This window comes from Berghia stephanieae, chromosome 2, assembly GCF_034508935.2.
Source record: "Berghia stephanieae isolate SIO BIC M18660-M18661 chromosome 2, UCSD_Bste_1.3, whole genome shotgun sequence".
Lineage (NCBI taxonomy): Eukaryota > Metazoa > Mollusca > Gastropoda > Nudibranchia > Aeolidiidae > Berghia > Berghia stephanieae.
The window spans coordinates 117,543,312-117,558,311 of NC_088361.1; the positions used below are offsets into that span (position 1 = coordinate 117,543,312).

Here is a 15,000-nt window from a genome sequence, read left to right on the forward strand (position 1 = left end):
TATTAGTTTTGACACCCCCATACATTGAGAGAGAAGGGGGGGGGGGGGGGGATAAAATTATATTAATTGTCAGTTCAAATGATGTAATAGCAATAAGCCCAAAGTTGTTCAGCAGAATTTTTTAAAGTATTAAAAGCCAGAACTTCCCTTCTAATTATAATAGGGAATCTATTTATTTGAACTTTTTCAATCTACCATTTTATTTATATGCAATTAAATTGCCATAGGTAAAAATAAACTCATTTTTCTTATTCTCCGCCGGGATTATCCTTGGGTCTTGTGACCCCCGGTCGTGTCAAAGGTCACATCCGGTCGACCGTGGCGCCAACCGCGAAGCCATGATTGTTTTGTTCGATTGTCAATGATTGTGACTCTTGATTTCCAAGCACTTTTTCATCTTATCAACAATTGCAAAAATGCAGTTAACCAATTGCAGACTGAGACTGATGCCATTTTTATTCGTCAGGATTCTGTAGAGGTAAGAATTTGACTTTTCTTCTTTTTGTTTTTAAATGGGCTCGGACGGACTCAGGACAGTGAAGTGTATATCGAGCAATGCCGATGGCGATATGAGTATGAGATAGATGAATGAATGAGAATGAGATGAATGAATGAGAATGTAATTGTATTGTAATAACAACACGCCTTGCCGACTGTCACGTGTGCCATGTGTTCTACATTCCAATGTGATCTTTATGGATTAATCCTTCGTTGATTTTAATTCAAATACTGTGTAAGTGTAACTGTGTGCATTTCATTGTAATTGTAACTGTAACAACTGGGCAGTTTTCAGCAGCAGTGGAAGCGGTGACACAATTTTTAGAACTTTGGAATGAAATTGAGATGCCTCATGATGATAATGACAATGATATAAGATACTGTAATGAAAAACGATATCATTTTAACCATTACTTTTTTAACAAATGTATTTATTTATTTATTATTATTATTATTATTATTATTATTATTATTATTATTATTATTATTATTATTATTATTATTATTACTATTATTATTATTATTAACTTAAACAATGACATTGGTATGTGCCATTTTCACTGCAGTGAATTTAATTTTTTTTTTTTTTTTTTTTTTCATTGACAGCTAACATGAAAGAGTCCAGTTGACGGTTGACGGTACTGGTGTCCTGACAATCAAGAAAGATAGCTGGCTCAAGATGTGTTGTGGCAATCTTATTAATCAGCAAACCATCATCTGTGCCAGCAGAGCAGAGTATCTGCATGCACTTTTTGAAACCGGTTAGTAATGTTTTGAAATCTTCATTAGATTACATCTTTATTGCAGAGATGCCAACCAGTACAGGTTTCCCGTGTTCTGTACGGTTTTTCTTCCGAAGTACGGGCACACGGTTTTATCATGAAAAATACGGGATTTGGTTGAAGTGAAAAATCCACGAAATTACGATCACAACATGAAAAGTGTTTTCATGCAGAAGAGCTTTCATTATCGATATACTGAATTTTGCGAATCTTGCCCAGCCTACTGCTATATAACTATAAGTAATTCACTGCCCTTTTTCGAGTACGAGTTAACGAAGTCCGATTCGACCTTTTCGGGTTGATATCGATTTCTGCACGACGCAGTAAATACAGGTTTTTGGTCTTGAAAATATGGGTTTTCAAAAGGCAAGGTTGGCATCTCTGTTATTGGTGATCAATACAGTACGCTCGAGCATGGGAATTTCGAACAAGTCGGGACCATGCCTGTTTGTTCGAGATTTCCATGTTTTTTAGTTTTCCAATTTGAGTATTTTACACAGGATTTGAGGGAGGTAAATGTGGGTGGTCTTGATAAAATTCGTATTATAATTATAATGATAACTCCCCATTATTATGAACTCTGTAGAGAGTCGATAGTGAGACTGCAATTTCCTTTTCTCTGTCAGTTCAACACAATCAATTAGTGGGGGAAAAATTCAACAGATCGCAAGGGAGTGTCCACTATATGAACGAAATAAAGGGATTAAAACTGGGAATTGTACCAAGTTTGAGATTTCCGTGATTTCGAGATTTGCATGCTCGAGTATAAATGCTCGTTAATCTAAATGATAGTTTGTTGTCAAGAGTTTTGTCCTGTATGGTAAAGCCAATGAAATTTCAACTGTGTTGGTGATGGTGAGAATGATGGCCATTAAAAAAAAATTGGTATGTCTTTGACAAATTCAATTTATGACAATGATTTTGATTGTATAGACCTTTCCAAAAATTGCTAACGAAATGCCTCTTTTCTATTTCCATTTTTCAAACCAGAGCAAGATCAACCGTCTTTGTGGAACATCAGACAAAGTGGTTGCAAACAAGTGGTGTTGAATTTTCCTGTATTGAGCCGAAAGAAAAAAAATTTTCTGGGAGTTTGCGAAAGCAAATTGCGTTTGATTTGGAGCTAAATCTATTTTCGCCATTTACCTGTTTTTTTTTTGGTCTCAAATAGATTTGATTTTGTAGTTCAAATTGATTAGATACTTATCTCACAAGCAGCATTTTAAAAAATAAAAACATGAGGGTAGTGCGTCATATCATATTAGTTTTTTTGATTACAGTGATGAATTCGTAAGATATAAATCATATTTGACCTTAATAGTGTTAAAATTTTTCAGCATTTATTTTCTTAGGGAATGGGTTAGCGAATCATTTATACATTTTTTTAGACAGATCAATCTACACAATTTTTGTGTTTTCTTGTCCTATGATAGTCATTATTTAGAAAATTTTATGGATCAGCTTATGTCAAATAAGGGTTTTCTCAAATTTCTGTTTTGTGTCATTTTCTGATTTTCTAAGAACCATATATGTCATTTTCCTTTAGATTATTTTCAAATTTATTCAGAATCTTTTTTATGATGTGTTTTGCATCATGATGGAAACATTTTGGGGTAAATTAAAATTTAGAAGTTTTTTTAATTTTAAAGATTAATTTTTTTTCCTGTCGATCCGCACCACAATTTCAGCCGAAATTAAAAAATATTGTACAGCATTTCTTTCTAGACAATTTTTTTTTTCAGAAATTGATCAATTTACAAAATTTGACTATTCTCTTGTTCCATATTGATTATACTTTGAAATTTTGATGGACGTTGTCTGCAAAATTAGCTTGTTTATCAAATTAATAAAGACATTTTGTTTTTTTCTCAAAATATCATTTTCGATTTTCTGACATTCATAGCTGGATTGTTTCCCATCAGATTGTATACCAAATTTGGTCAGAATCTTTCGTATGATGGGTATTGCATCATGATGGATTTGGTTTTGGGCTAAACTAAAATTTAGTAGTTTTATTAGTTTTATGAATTTTTAAATTGGATTTTTTCTTGTCGTTCCATGCCAAATTTTCAATCGTAATCGAAAAACAATTCTTTAAGTATATTTTTCAAGTCTTGCTAAGCCTTTCCATTGTGATGTAGCTCTTGTAGGGAACATTGTGTGTAAATTTGGAAGATTTCGTTGGTTTTCTGTGCATCAGTGTCGGAAATTATTTTTTTTGTGGGGTGGGTGGGTTGGTCTCATTTTAGCCTATATTGTCTGTGTCATTGAAGACATTTAAATATATTGAGCTTTTTATATAGCGCAATATCCACTAAATGTGCTCAAAGTGCTTTACAAGGGGGCCCTGGTCAACAGCAACGCTTGTTATGCGATATTACAATTCTTTTGGACAAAGACAATACTGTTAACAGCCGGGTACTCCTTTTACACCTGAGTATGTTGAGAGAATGTGAGTAAAGAGCCTTTTCCAAGGACTCAACTATGCGCTGATTGAGGTTCGAACCCAGGACCTTCCGATCCGAAAACGTCTGTCATACCATAAGACCACATAGCCACACATTTGTTTTTAGCTTTTTTTTTTTTTGTGTGTGTGTATGTGTGTTAATCATCAAATTTGACCTCCTACCACCTGAAATAACAGGGGAATACCAATATTGGCACTGCGATAAAAAATGGATTTTTGACTACAGGTTCTCCTTTAAGGTGAAATATTTCCTAGCTCAGATGAGGGTTTGTTTTAAGCGGACTGTAGACGTGAGATAATTTTTTTTTTTCATAATAAAATGTATTCACTGCCAGTTGTGACATATAGGTTGACTGCTTAGTTCTGATCTCCAGTGCTATTACATCTATCTTTAATCAATTGCAAAACATATTCCATCTATAGAGCAAATTTAAATTAGCCTATAAATTTAAACAATCATTTCTTAAATCGATCAGCCTAACTTACTATTATGTACATATATCTCTCTATTACCAAATATCTATAAACACAATATGAAGATAGAGGAAGGGTGGCTGAGAGACAAATATGGACATGAGAAAGCGAGAGAGAGAATGCAAGAATACTTTATGAATTGATTTTTTAATTTATTTTTTAAATTGTGTTATAATTAGACACAAGTTGTAATGAATTCTATTAACAAATTCAGAACAATCAAACAAAAATAAAATTAAAAAGAAGAAAAATTTTAAAAAGACGCTTATAAAACTTATAAAATCGTCAAATGTACTATCATGCTACAGCTAAAAAGTACACAAATATTTACACTACACCCATTTGCTCCATCCCTTTCCCTTTCGATCATCTTCTCATCTATGGCCACCATGTGTCTTGTGCTACTTTTTACATTTGACGCCAGTGTGTCTAGACTAACGTCATAAATAAGGGATTGTCGCCAAAATTCATGCAACTGGGCAGAGGTGTCAAAAATGATAGAAGGCATAGAAAATGTTTGACATGACAAAAACAACGGAACATTTATGAAGAAATCCTAAAATCCCAGATTGTCATCACTGGTCCCCACTAAATATTTTAAAATTTATTTATTTTATGTTTTTTTTTTTTGTGCAAAACATTGCAAAGTTTGCGGCCGCAATGCAAATCAGGGATTTTTTTTGCCATTTTTTTTTTTTTTTTGCGGCCAGCAACGCGGTCGCAAGCAATGCAAAAAAACTGCCATGACAGTATTAGTCACTGCGACTGGTCCCCACCACAGGTATTGTCCACTGAGCCCCTACAGCCAGCCCTATTATTAGCCACTGGATCCTTATCATCAGCTCTATTAGCCAATGAGTCCCTACTAGAGGATATTCTAACTGTTCTATTATATTTGGGTTTATTTACAGGTACTATATTAAGTTAAGCCTGTTTCTGTATTGTTGATCAATAAAGAATATTGAATTGCAACAAATACTTAGTTATTTACCTACCACCAGCTCTATTAGCCACTGAGTCCTTACCACCAGCTCTATTGTCCACCGAGTCCTTACCACCAGCCCTATTGTCCACTGAGTCCCTACTACCAGCTCTATTAGCCACTGAGTCCCTACCACCAGCCATATTGTCCACTGAGTCTCTACTACCAGCTCTATTGTCCACTGAGTCCCTACCACCAGCCCTATTGTCCACTGAGTCCCTACTACCAGCTCTATTAGCCACTGAGTCCTTACCACCAGCCCGATTAGCCACTGAGTCCCTGTTACCAGCTCTATTGTCCACTGAGACCCTACCACCAGCCCTATTGTCCACTGAGTCCCTACTACCAGCTCTATTAGCCACTGAGTCCTTACCACCAGCCCTATTAGCCACTGAGTCCCTGTTACCAGCTCTATTGTCCACTGAGACCTTACCATCAGCTCTATCAGTATTAGCCAATGAGTCTCTACTACCACCAGTTCTATTAGCCACCATCCTATCAATAATATTAGCCACTGAGTCCCTACCGCCTGCTCTATTACTAAAGGCCACTGCATCCTAACCATGATGGGGAAGGGGGGGGGGTATTTGACACACAGTAGAGTACCCACTGAGGCCCTACCACCAGCGCTATAGACACATAGTGGTTATTTGTTCCCATCACAGCACAGACGATGTGTAACCTTTAACGTGTCGTGAACGGATTTCCCAATCTCGTTCACGATGTGTAAAATAAAGGGAAAAGTTCAGAAAAAGTCTCCACCGAAGTGGGCGTTCTCCATATATTATGTAGAGGACATATGGGCGGTTAAAAATGCTCTAAAAGCACATCGGGAATCGTCCCGGTACAGTCTAATTCTAAAACATAGTATGGCGGATCGGATCTGTCAGATACAAACGATAGGCAAAATAGTCGATCTAGAATTAGGCTTGGTGTCGAAGAGAAAAGAATGAAGGGTGTCACAAGCTTTTATAGGATAGACACGATGACGTCACGTTTACGCGGGAGACAGTGAACAAACACAACATGAAGATTACTCACAACAGCCTGATCGAGACACGACAGTCATACCATAAAAAAACACTAACAACAACATAAACTTATCACAATAATCAGTGACATAAAATCTTCCCCACAAACGTTTGTAGTCTGATTGAGCAACACTAGTGAGAACTAATCACACAACTAGCAGTGAGAAAGAGCAGAGTTAAGTCAACTCCCTTCATTCTCCAAATTATTTTAGTCCGGCAAGCTTGAACTTGAAGTGTGTCTCAAATCTACTGGTTAATTACCCACTGATTCTCTACCGTCTACCGCCGCCGCTATCACCCACTGATTTCCTACCGTCTACCGCCACCGCTATCACCCACTGATTCCCTAATAATAACGAGGGAGGGGGGGGGGGGGGGGGGGGGGGCAAATAACGACCAGATTATTTACACTACACCACGAAGGTCAGATTATGGGAGTCCGCTAAGTCTCAAAGATCAACTTGAAAAACCCGGCGGAAAATAAGCAAATATGTTATTCTCCGCCCGGCGGAAAATAAAAAGAAGGACTATTTTCCGCCCGGCGGAGAATTTAAATACTACTATAATAACTATGCGGATAATTGAACAGAATCGCATCAACGCCATAAAAATAACCATGAGAACCGTCCTTACGGGACTGTAAAAATAGCCCCGAGAACCATCTCTACGGGACTGTAAAAATAGCCCCGAGAACCATCTTTACGGGACTGTAAAAATAGCCCCGAGAACCATCTTTACGGGACTGTAAAAATAGCCACTGCGAAAACTAAAACATTGTCAAGAGTCATTTCCTCACAACGCCAACTCAAGAGTCATCTCTTACAAAGTCCTCTGTATTGAAAGCATATAATAAAAAAATATACATAAATAAAAGGAACCGATACCTTTCTTTGTTGATGCCTTCGTCTTCAGCATCTGCCTCGATGGCAGTTGGGTCGGCTTCGACATCTGAACTCATATCGTGAAGCGAGTCGGCATCCGCCATATTAGTCTAACGAAACTCCGTTCCTGTCTTCCTGTTATGTCTTATTGTCAATTTTGTTTGATGTGCTTTTTAATATTTTTAAATGACAACTACATTACGAAATATCTAATTCTCGTCGAATTGAATTATTTCATTCATTTTAACAGAAAAGTTAATTTTATTGTCAACTCGCTCAGTCGTCACGCAACATACAATCATGCGCACTTGCCATAGCAACTGTGACTGTGACTGCAGCTTCAAAATGGCGTCAACAAGGCCATCTCGTGAGCAACTGATTACTTCCTTTTTCAAGCTCACTAAATGTAAGACATTTTAAAGATAATTTAATTTTTTAAAGATGATATTTCTTTCTCTAGTAAACTACACAGAGCATTTATTCAACAAATGTAAAATCTTATCAACCTTTTTTGCGGGATGGTGGAATGCAAAGTCGGATCGATGTTGTCTAGTGTGGGGTGGGGAAGATTTTATGTAACTGATTATTGTGATTTATGTTGTTGTTGTTGTTGTAAGTGTTTTGTTATGATATGACTGTCGTGTCTCGATCAAGCTGTTGTGAGTAATCTTCGTGTTGTGTTTGTTCACTGTCTCCCGCGTAAACGTGACGCCATCGTGTCTATCATATAAAAGCTCGCGACACCCTTCATATTCATTCTTTCTCTTTGGCCACAGCCTTATTCTTATCAGACTACTATTTTTGCCTATCGTTTGCATCTTTCGAAGATCCGAGCCGCCATACTTTTGGTATGTTTTAAGAATTAGGCTAGACTGGGACGATTCCCGAGGTGCTCTAGAGCATTTTTTAACCGCCCATATATGTCCTCTACATATATGGAGAACGCCCACTTCGGTGGAGACTTTTTCTGAACTTTTTCCTTATTTTGCACATCGTGAACGAGATTGGGAAATCCGTTCACGACACTAGTGTAGATATCTCTAGATCTAGATAGTCCAAAACAAACAGTACGTCCACATGGAACCTTTTTATTTGCAGATCTGATAACCCAAATTGTTTTGGGTTCATTGTTGTAACAGAAATACTCTCAAACCATCGTAATATTTTCCATAATAGCATTGATGGCAATGATAACTCAAGCCCATAATCGAGTTTGGTTATCAGACCTGCAAAATAGACTGCAAAATATTAGTCGGTAAACGTACGTAATTTGGGAGGCCTTCGGAAAGCTCCTACATCCCCAGTATTCTGTTTTTTAAATAATGTTCTAGTAGGGGGCTTGGGAGGGGGGAGACTTTTTTTTTTAAGTTTCCCCCCTCCCAAACCCTCTACTAGTAGTAGTAGCGTATGGCTACACCTCCAAATCTATTTCATCAATAGCCACCTTCAAGTTTAGTGACTGGACAGTGGAGGACGATGTGATCGCTGGTCTCTGGGGCTGCCTGACATTTCTGGCAGGTATCACTGTTTCCAAGTTTCCATCTGCACATATTTGATGCAGTTCTGCCTTGTCCAGTTAAGAGGCGATTTGAGGAAATTCAGTATTTCCTGGCGTTATTGAATGCAGGCACTCTTTTGGTTGGATCTTTAATGATGTTTCCTCCTCTTGGTGTTTCCCCGTTCCACATTTCTCTCCAGTTTTCTTCCACACTGAAGTCTGCCATTTTTGTTAGGTGGAAATGTCTTCTCGATTTAAGTCTTGTTGTTGAAGGCGCCCCCTTTACGATTGATTTATGGGAATGTTGTCTGTGGCTTCGTCAATTCTTGCATGCATCCCCTGATTAGCATCTTGTCGTCTAAGACTTGGTGGTGCAATGCCGCTCAGTGTTGGGAGCCAATGAGTTGGAGTTGACTTGAAACATCCTGTTATAATTCCCATTGATTCTCTTAGTCGGATGTCAATGCGGTTTTCATGTGGGCTCCTCATCCAAACATGGGCACAGTATTCTCCTACACTATATCACAGTGCCAAAGCAGATGTTCTCAGTACCTGTGGTGAGGCTCGCCAGGTGGTAGTTGCGAGTTTTCTCACCAGGCTGTTTCTTTTTGCGATCTTATTTGCGGTTCCCTCAATATATTTGCAATAATGTAGTTGTCTGTCCAATGTCATGCCAAGGTATTTAGGATTGGGGTCTGGGGGTAGTATTGAGTTACCGGCGGTGATCTTCAGTTCTTTTGTTGCCTCTTGATTATTCAAGGGGAAGTTTGTGGATACTGATTTGGTGGTATTCATTTTTAGGTACCACCTATCAAAATATTGTTTCAGGTGGTTGGTGTCTTTGCTTAGAGCTTCTTCAATCTCTTTCCAGTTTTTCGATTGATAGGCTAAGGCCCAGTCATCAGCGTATCTAAGTTTGAGTGCTTTGCAGTTTAGCATGTCGGAGATATAAACATTGAAGAAAGTTGGTGCCGAAACTGAACCGTGTGGTACCCCATGTTTAATTTTGTGTGTTTTGCTTTTGTTTTCTCCCAATATGACATGGAATTGTCTTGTGCCAGTCATGGTAGACAGCAGTTTGAGTGTCTTTCTACAAGGAATCATTTTTGAGAGCTTTAACATCAGTCCGCCTTTCCAAACAGTGTCGTAAGCTGCATATAAGTTTATTAGGACTGCACCAGTCTTCTTTTTGTTCTCAAAGCCTGCTTCAATGTATGAGGTCAGTGCAAGGACCTGATCACTTGTGCTTCTTTGTGGTCTAAAGCCTGCTTGTTCTGGTGGTATGCAGGGATTTACATATGGGGTGATTCACTCTAGTACGATTCTTTCCAGGAGCTTGTATAAGCAACAAAGTAGAGATATTGGTCTGTAGCTGGATGGTTCAGCCATTGGTTTGCCTGGTTTTAATATGGCGATTACTTTGGCATGTTTCCAAATTTGTGGGTATGTGCCCTTTTCCATGATGTCTGTCATAGCATTTTTAGTCTATTGTTTCTGGTCCAAAGTTAGTAATCATGTCAGGGTATATTCCATCAATGCCAGCAGCTTTGCCATTTTTTACTTTGTTTATAGCTCCTTTCATTTCATTAATTGTTATTGGGACACTTAAAAACATGCTATGGTTAGGCAATGTTTTCAGGGTCTTTTGATATTATTTTCTTATATCTTTTTCAAATTGATGGTTTGGAATGTGTTGTCCCCATTGTTTAATTTCTTTGGCAATTTCGTCAGCTGCAATCTTGGGGGCTGATTTTGTTTGACGAGCTTCAGGGTTTAGCTTTTTGAGGGCTTGCTATGCATGGCGGCTGGAGTGACTGAGGTCAAAGTTTTCAACAGTTTCTACCCATCTCTCTTTTCGGCTTTCATGTAGTGTGTTTAGTAGTTCTTCTCCAACCTGTTCATCGTGTGTCTCCTCATATTTTTTCAGCAATTCTTTGCTTTGTTCATTCCAGCATGGGATGTATTGTTTTCTAAAACCCTTGGGTATGTTCTTCTTTGCGGAGGTTAGGACAAGTTTGTTAAATCTCCCTATATTCTCAGTTTTTGGGGGGATCCTTTTGCAGGTTTTGTCAATTTCATTGGCGAAAGCTTTCCAGTTTGCTTCTCTGAAATTGCACCTTGGTTTAGGCAGGGTGTTCATGATTAGGATTTGGATTCCAGTTCTAACAAGGACTGGATGATGTTGACTGTGAGGAAAATCTCCTTGGATTTCTCTAGTTGACTTCAGCAAATTTCCATTTGGGTCCTTTGTTACAAACATGAGGTCTGGGGTATAGTCTTTGCACCAACGGGCCGATCTTAGAGCTTCTTTGTCTTTGGAGTTGTAAATGTCTGTTAGGTCATTAAGGTTTGCCCATTGTGAGATCTCATTCCCTGGAGTGTCATTTTTATTGTAACCCCATTCAGAATGGTGGCTGATTATGGATGGGTGATTTACTTTGTCTTTAGAGTAATAATAATAATAATAATAATAAAATAATAATAATAATAATAATAATAATTAATATAATAATAATAATAATAATAATAATAAATAATAATAATAATAATAATAAAAATGTACATTTATATTGCGCTATCCAAAAGCCTCGAAGCACTTCTCATTGACCATCAGTAAAAAACATTACACACTGCAGATTCGGCCATATGAACAAAAGCTCACACGCATCAATTACACACACACATTCACACACACATCACACATCCATATACATGTTGAGTGTAAACTCATCCTCTATCTTGATTTTATTATTATTATCCTTGATATTATAATTATGTGAATAAATCCTTCAACGATGTTTTTTCCATTATCCAAAAATAAACAAGGGTTTGTTCACTTCCTGTTTCACCCTTACAGGCAAACTCAACAATGTCTTGATTTAATAATAATTTTCAATCTTCCTTCATCCTCATAATTCATTACCACAACTTACAGGTTATGGGCCCAGTCATGCACTGATGTATTAGGTAAAAAATTACCGTGAATAAACAAACTCTACGAAGTCTGAGGTTAAGTAAACAATCCTTAAAATGTCAACCTACAGAATACCCACCTTCAACGGGGAAGAAAGAAATTACGAGTTATGGGAAACAAAATTCCTTGGGCTAATGCGGCTCAAGAAGATACATGTCTTCAATGACAAAGAAATACAAGTAGATGAAGAAGAAAATGCAATCGCCTACGCCGAACTGATCCAGTGTCTAGACGACCTCTCTCTTTCTTTAGTGATGCGTGATGCCAAAAACAAAGGTAAAGAAGCTCTCGCTATTCTTAGAACACATTACCAACCAAAAGGCAAAGCCCGTATTATCACCCTGTATAATGTGCTGACATCGCTTGAAAAATCGAACACAGAATCTGTCACAGATTACATTCTACGTGCAGAGACTGCTGCTGCTTCGTTGAAAACTGCAGGCGAGCAGATTAGTGACAGTTTGCTGGTAGCCATGGTATTAAAAGGCCTACCAAACTCATTTAAATCCTTCATAACTGTCGTAACCACACAGACATTCGGCGAATTCAAAGAAAGTCTGCGAAATGAAGAACAAAATATCAAAACAGAAAACTCTACAGTAATGGCAACGACCACACAGGGTTACAGACCCAAAACAAGTACTAGTACCTTCCAGCAAAAATGGTGCAGAAACTGTAAAATGAAAAACCACAACACCGAGGAATGCCGAAAGAAACAAAACCGGTGGTGTGAAGTCTGCAAGAGTACTACCCACGATACTAGATTCTGCAGAAAGCAAAAACATTCCGCAAAATCCATGGATGACAACGGTCAGCCCCATTCATTCACCTTCCATATCTGGACACACAAGTTCAACGAAAATGAACCAATCAACCAACACGACCACTCCGTCAAAAGAATTCTTGTAGATAGCGGTGCATCAACACATATCATCACAGACAAAAGTCTGTTCACCCACCTCGAGTCTGACTTTCAAGCTACAAATCATGCCATTGAACTGGCCAACGGTCAAAAGTCGTTCGGTATTGTCAAAGGCCGAGGGGATGCAAAAATTAACGTTTTCAACTCGTTCGGAGAACCACAGCAAATCGTTCTTAAAAACGCATTGTTTGTACCTGAATTCGACCAAAACATCTTATCCGTGTCTGCTGCAACGAGTGATGGAGCTTCGGTTATTTTCAAAGAAAATTCTGCTTCAATGGAATTTAATGGAAGTGTGATCGATCTGTCAAAATGTAAAAATTTATATTTCATAAATACAGTGAAGAAATCCACTATGAAAGAAAAATCTCTTCAATCCTGGCACGAAATTCTAGGGCACTGCAACTATGAGGACATTCGAAAACTAGGTTCTCTTGGACACATTAAAATTACAAATCCAAATGACAATTTTGAATGTTCAACCTGTGTGCTCGGGAAAATGACAAACGCGAGAAGTCGAGTACCTGACTCAAGAGCAACAAAGCCGCTGGAGAAGATTCATCTCGATTTGGCAGGGCCGATAGATCCTGCTGCAAAAGATGGTTTTCGATACGCTCTCGTTTGTGTGGATGACTACTCTGGTGTGTGTGCTACATATCTGCTAAAGAACAAAAGTGACACGGTGAAAGGTTTTCAGAAATTTCTAGCAGATTCCTCTCCTTTCGGACAGGTAAAATGTGTACGGTCAGACAACGGTGGTGAATTTACCTCTACTGAATTTAAGAACGTTTTGATTTCAAACAAAATTAAACATGAAAAGTCTGCACCATATTCACCCCACCAGAATGGCACCAGTGAAAGACAATGGAGAACGCTATTCGAGATGGCCAGATGTCTACTGTTAGAAGCAAATTTACCCAAATATTTATGGTCCTATGCACTTATGGCTTCTGTTTACATTAGAAATAGATGTATAAATAACAGATTGACACAAACTCCCTTTGAGGCTCTAACAGGCAAGAAACCTGATTATGATAAAATGCACAAATTTGGACAAACGTGCTATGCACTAACCCAAAACCCAAAAAAGTTGGATGCAAGAGCCTCAAGAGGAATTTTTGTCGGTTATGATAAAGAAAGCCCGGATTATCTCATATATTTTCCAGAAACTGAAAATGTACAAAGAGCAAGATGTGTTAAAATTGAAAACACAATTTCCAACAAAAACAATGATGAAATTTCAAATGATAATGATCAAGAATCAATTATTGTTGAAGAACAAAAGAAACAAATTCCACCAAATGAACATTTCTTAGAAGATGTCAATTTCCAGTCAAAACCAAATCATTCGGATAAGCATGCTAATGCAGAAACTCCCAATTCCAATGATGAAAATGATAACATTAGTCCTAATGTCAATCAAAATACCACTGGAAACAAAACAAATAGAACTAGAAAGAAACCTAGTTATCTAAATGACTATTATTTGAATGATAATGATGATGCAATTGATGAAAGTGTGAATTTGATCAATAATTTGCATGAAAATTGTGATGAATGTATTACCCATTATTTTTACAATGCAATCCATAATATTCCCAAATCATACAATGATGCCATGTCTAGCCCTGTTGCAGAGAAATGGCAGGAGGCTATGGAAGAGGAAATGAGGACTCTGGTTGAAAATGATACATTTGAGCTAACATCCTTACCACCTGGCAGGGATGTAGTGGGGGGGGGGGGGGGGGGGGGGGAGATGGGTTTATACAATTAAAGAAAATCCATGTAAAGAAGACCAATACAAAGCAAGATTTGTGGCAAAAGGTTACTCCCAAATACCGAATATAGATTACAGGGAAACATTTTCACCCACAGCCCGCATGACTTCAATAAGAACTCTGATGCAAATTTCTGTAAATCACAAAATGACCATTCACCAAATGGATGTCAAGGCAGCTTTCTTGAATGCGCCAATTGATAGAGAAATATTTGTTGAACAGCCTCATGGTTTCAATATAAAAGGTAAAACCAATGAGAAACTTGTTTTGAGATTAAAGAAGTCACTGTATGGGTTAAAGCAAAGCGGTAGACTTTGGAACCAAACCTTGCATGAACATTTGACAGAACAAGGATTTTCCCAATCTTTTTCAGACCCCTGTGTCTATGTAAAGAAACCAGATGGGCAGTGTGAAACAAATGACATAATTGTTTTGATAGCATGGGTTGATGACTTACTTATTGCTTCTCATAATCAAAATGCTTTACAAAAGGTCAAAGAAAATTTGAAAGCAAAATTTCAAATGAAAGATCTAGGAGTATTGAAATACTTTCTGGGTATTGAGTTTAACCAAACTAAAAATGAGGTTTCAATGTGCCAAAGCAAATACACTCAGAAACTGCTTGCAAAATTTAACATGTCAGAGTGCAAACCTAGGTATACACCATGTGAAGTGAACACAAATAAATGTAACAATGAAAATGAAAAATGTTC

General features: G+C 37.7%; 2 protein-coding genes and 1 long non-coding RNA gene across 3 annotated transcripts in view; 2 read left to right on the plus strand and 1 right to left on the minus strand.

The window, feature by feature from the left end:
• Positions 1-7,293, minus strand: part of LOC144966376 (glycylpeptide N-tetradecanoyltransferase 2-like) — a 38,818-nt gene extending 31,525 nt beyond the window's left edge. Inside the window, exon 1 of the mRNA XM_078902765.1 lies at positions 7,119-7,293. Coding sequence (XP_078758891.1) covers positions 7,119-7,219 — 101 coding nt within the window. The 5' untranslated portion in view covers positions 7,220-7,293. The remainder of the gene's footprint in view (positions 1-7,118) is intronic.
• LOC144966379 (uncharacterized) lies at positions 347-2,547 on the plus strand. Its single transcript, XR_013644199.1, has 3 exons — positions 347-478; positions 1,105-1,259; positions 2,271-2,547. It is a non-coding gene; the product is annotated as an uncharacterized LOC144966379 (long non-coding RNA).
• Positions 7,294-7,410: 117 nt separating the features above from the next.
• Positions 7,411-15,000, plus strand: part of LOC144966378 (calaxin-like) — an 18,158-nt gene continuing 10,568 nt past the window's right edge. The window contains exon 1 of the mRNA XM_078902768.1: positions 7,411-7,521. Within this exon, the coding sequence (XP_078758894.1) occupies positions 7,416-7,521 (106 nt within the window). The 5' untranslated portion in view covers positions 7,411-7,415. The remainder of the gene's footprint in view (positions 7,522-15,000) is intronic.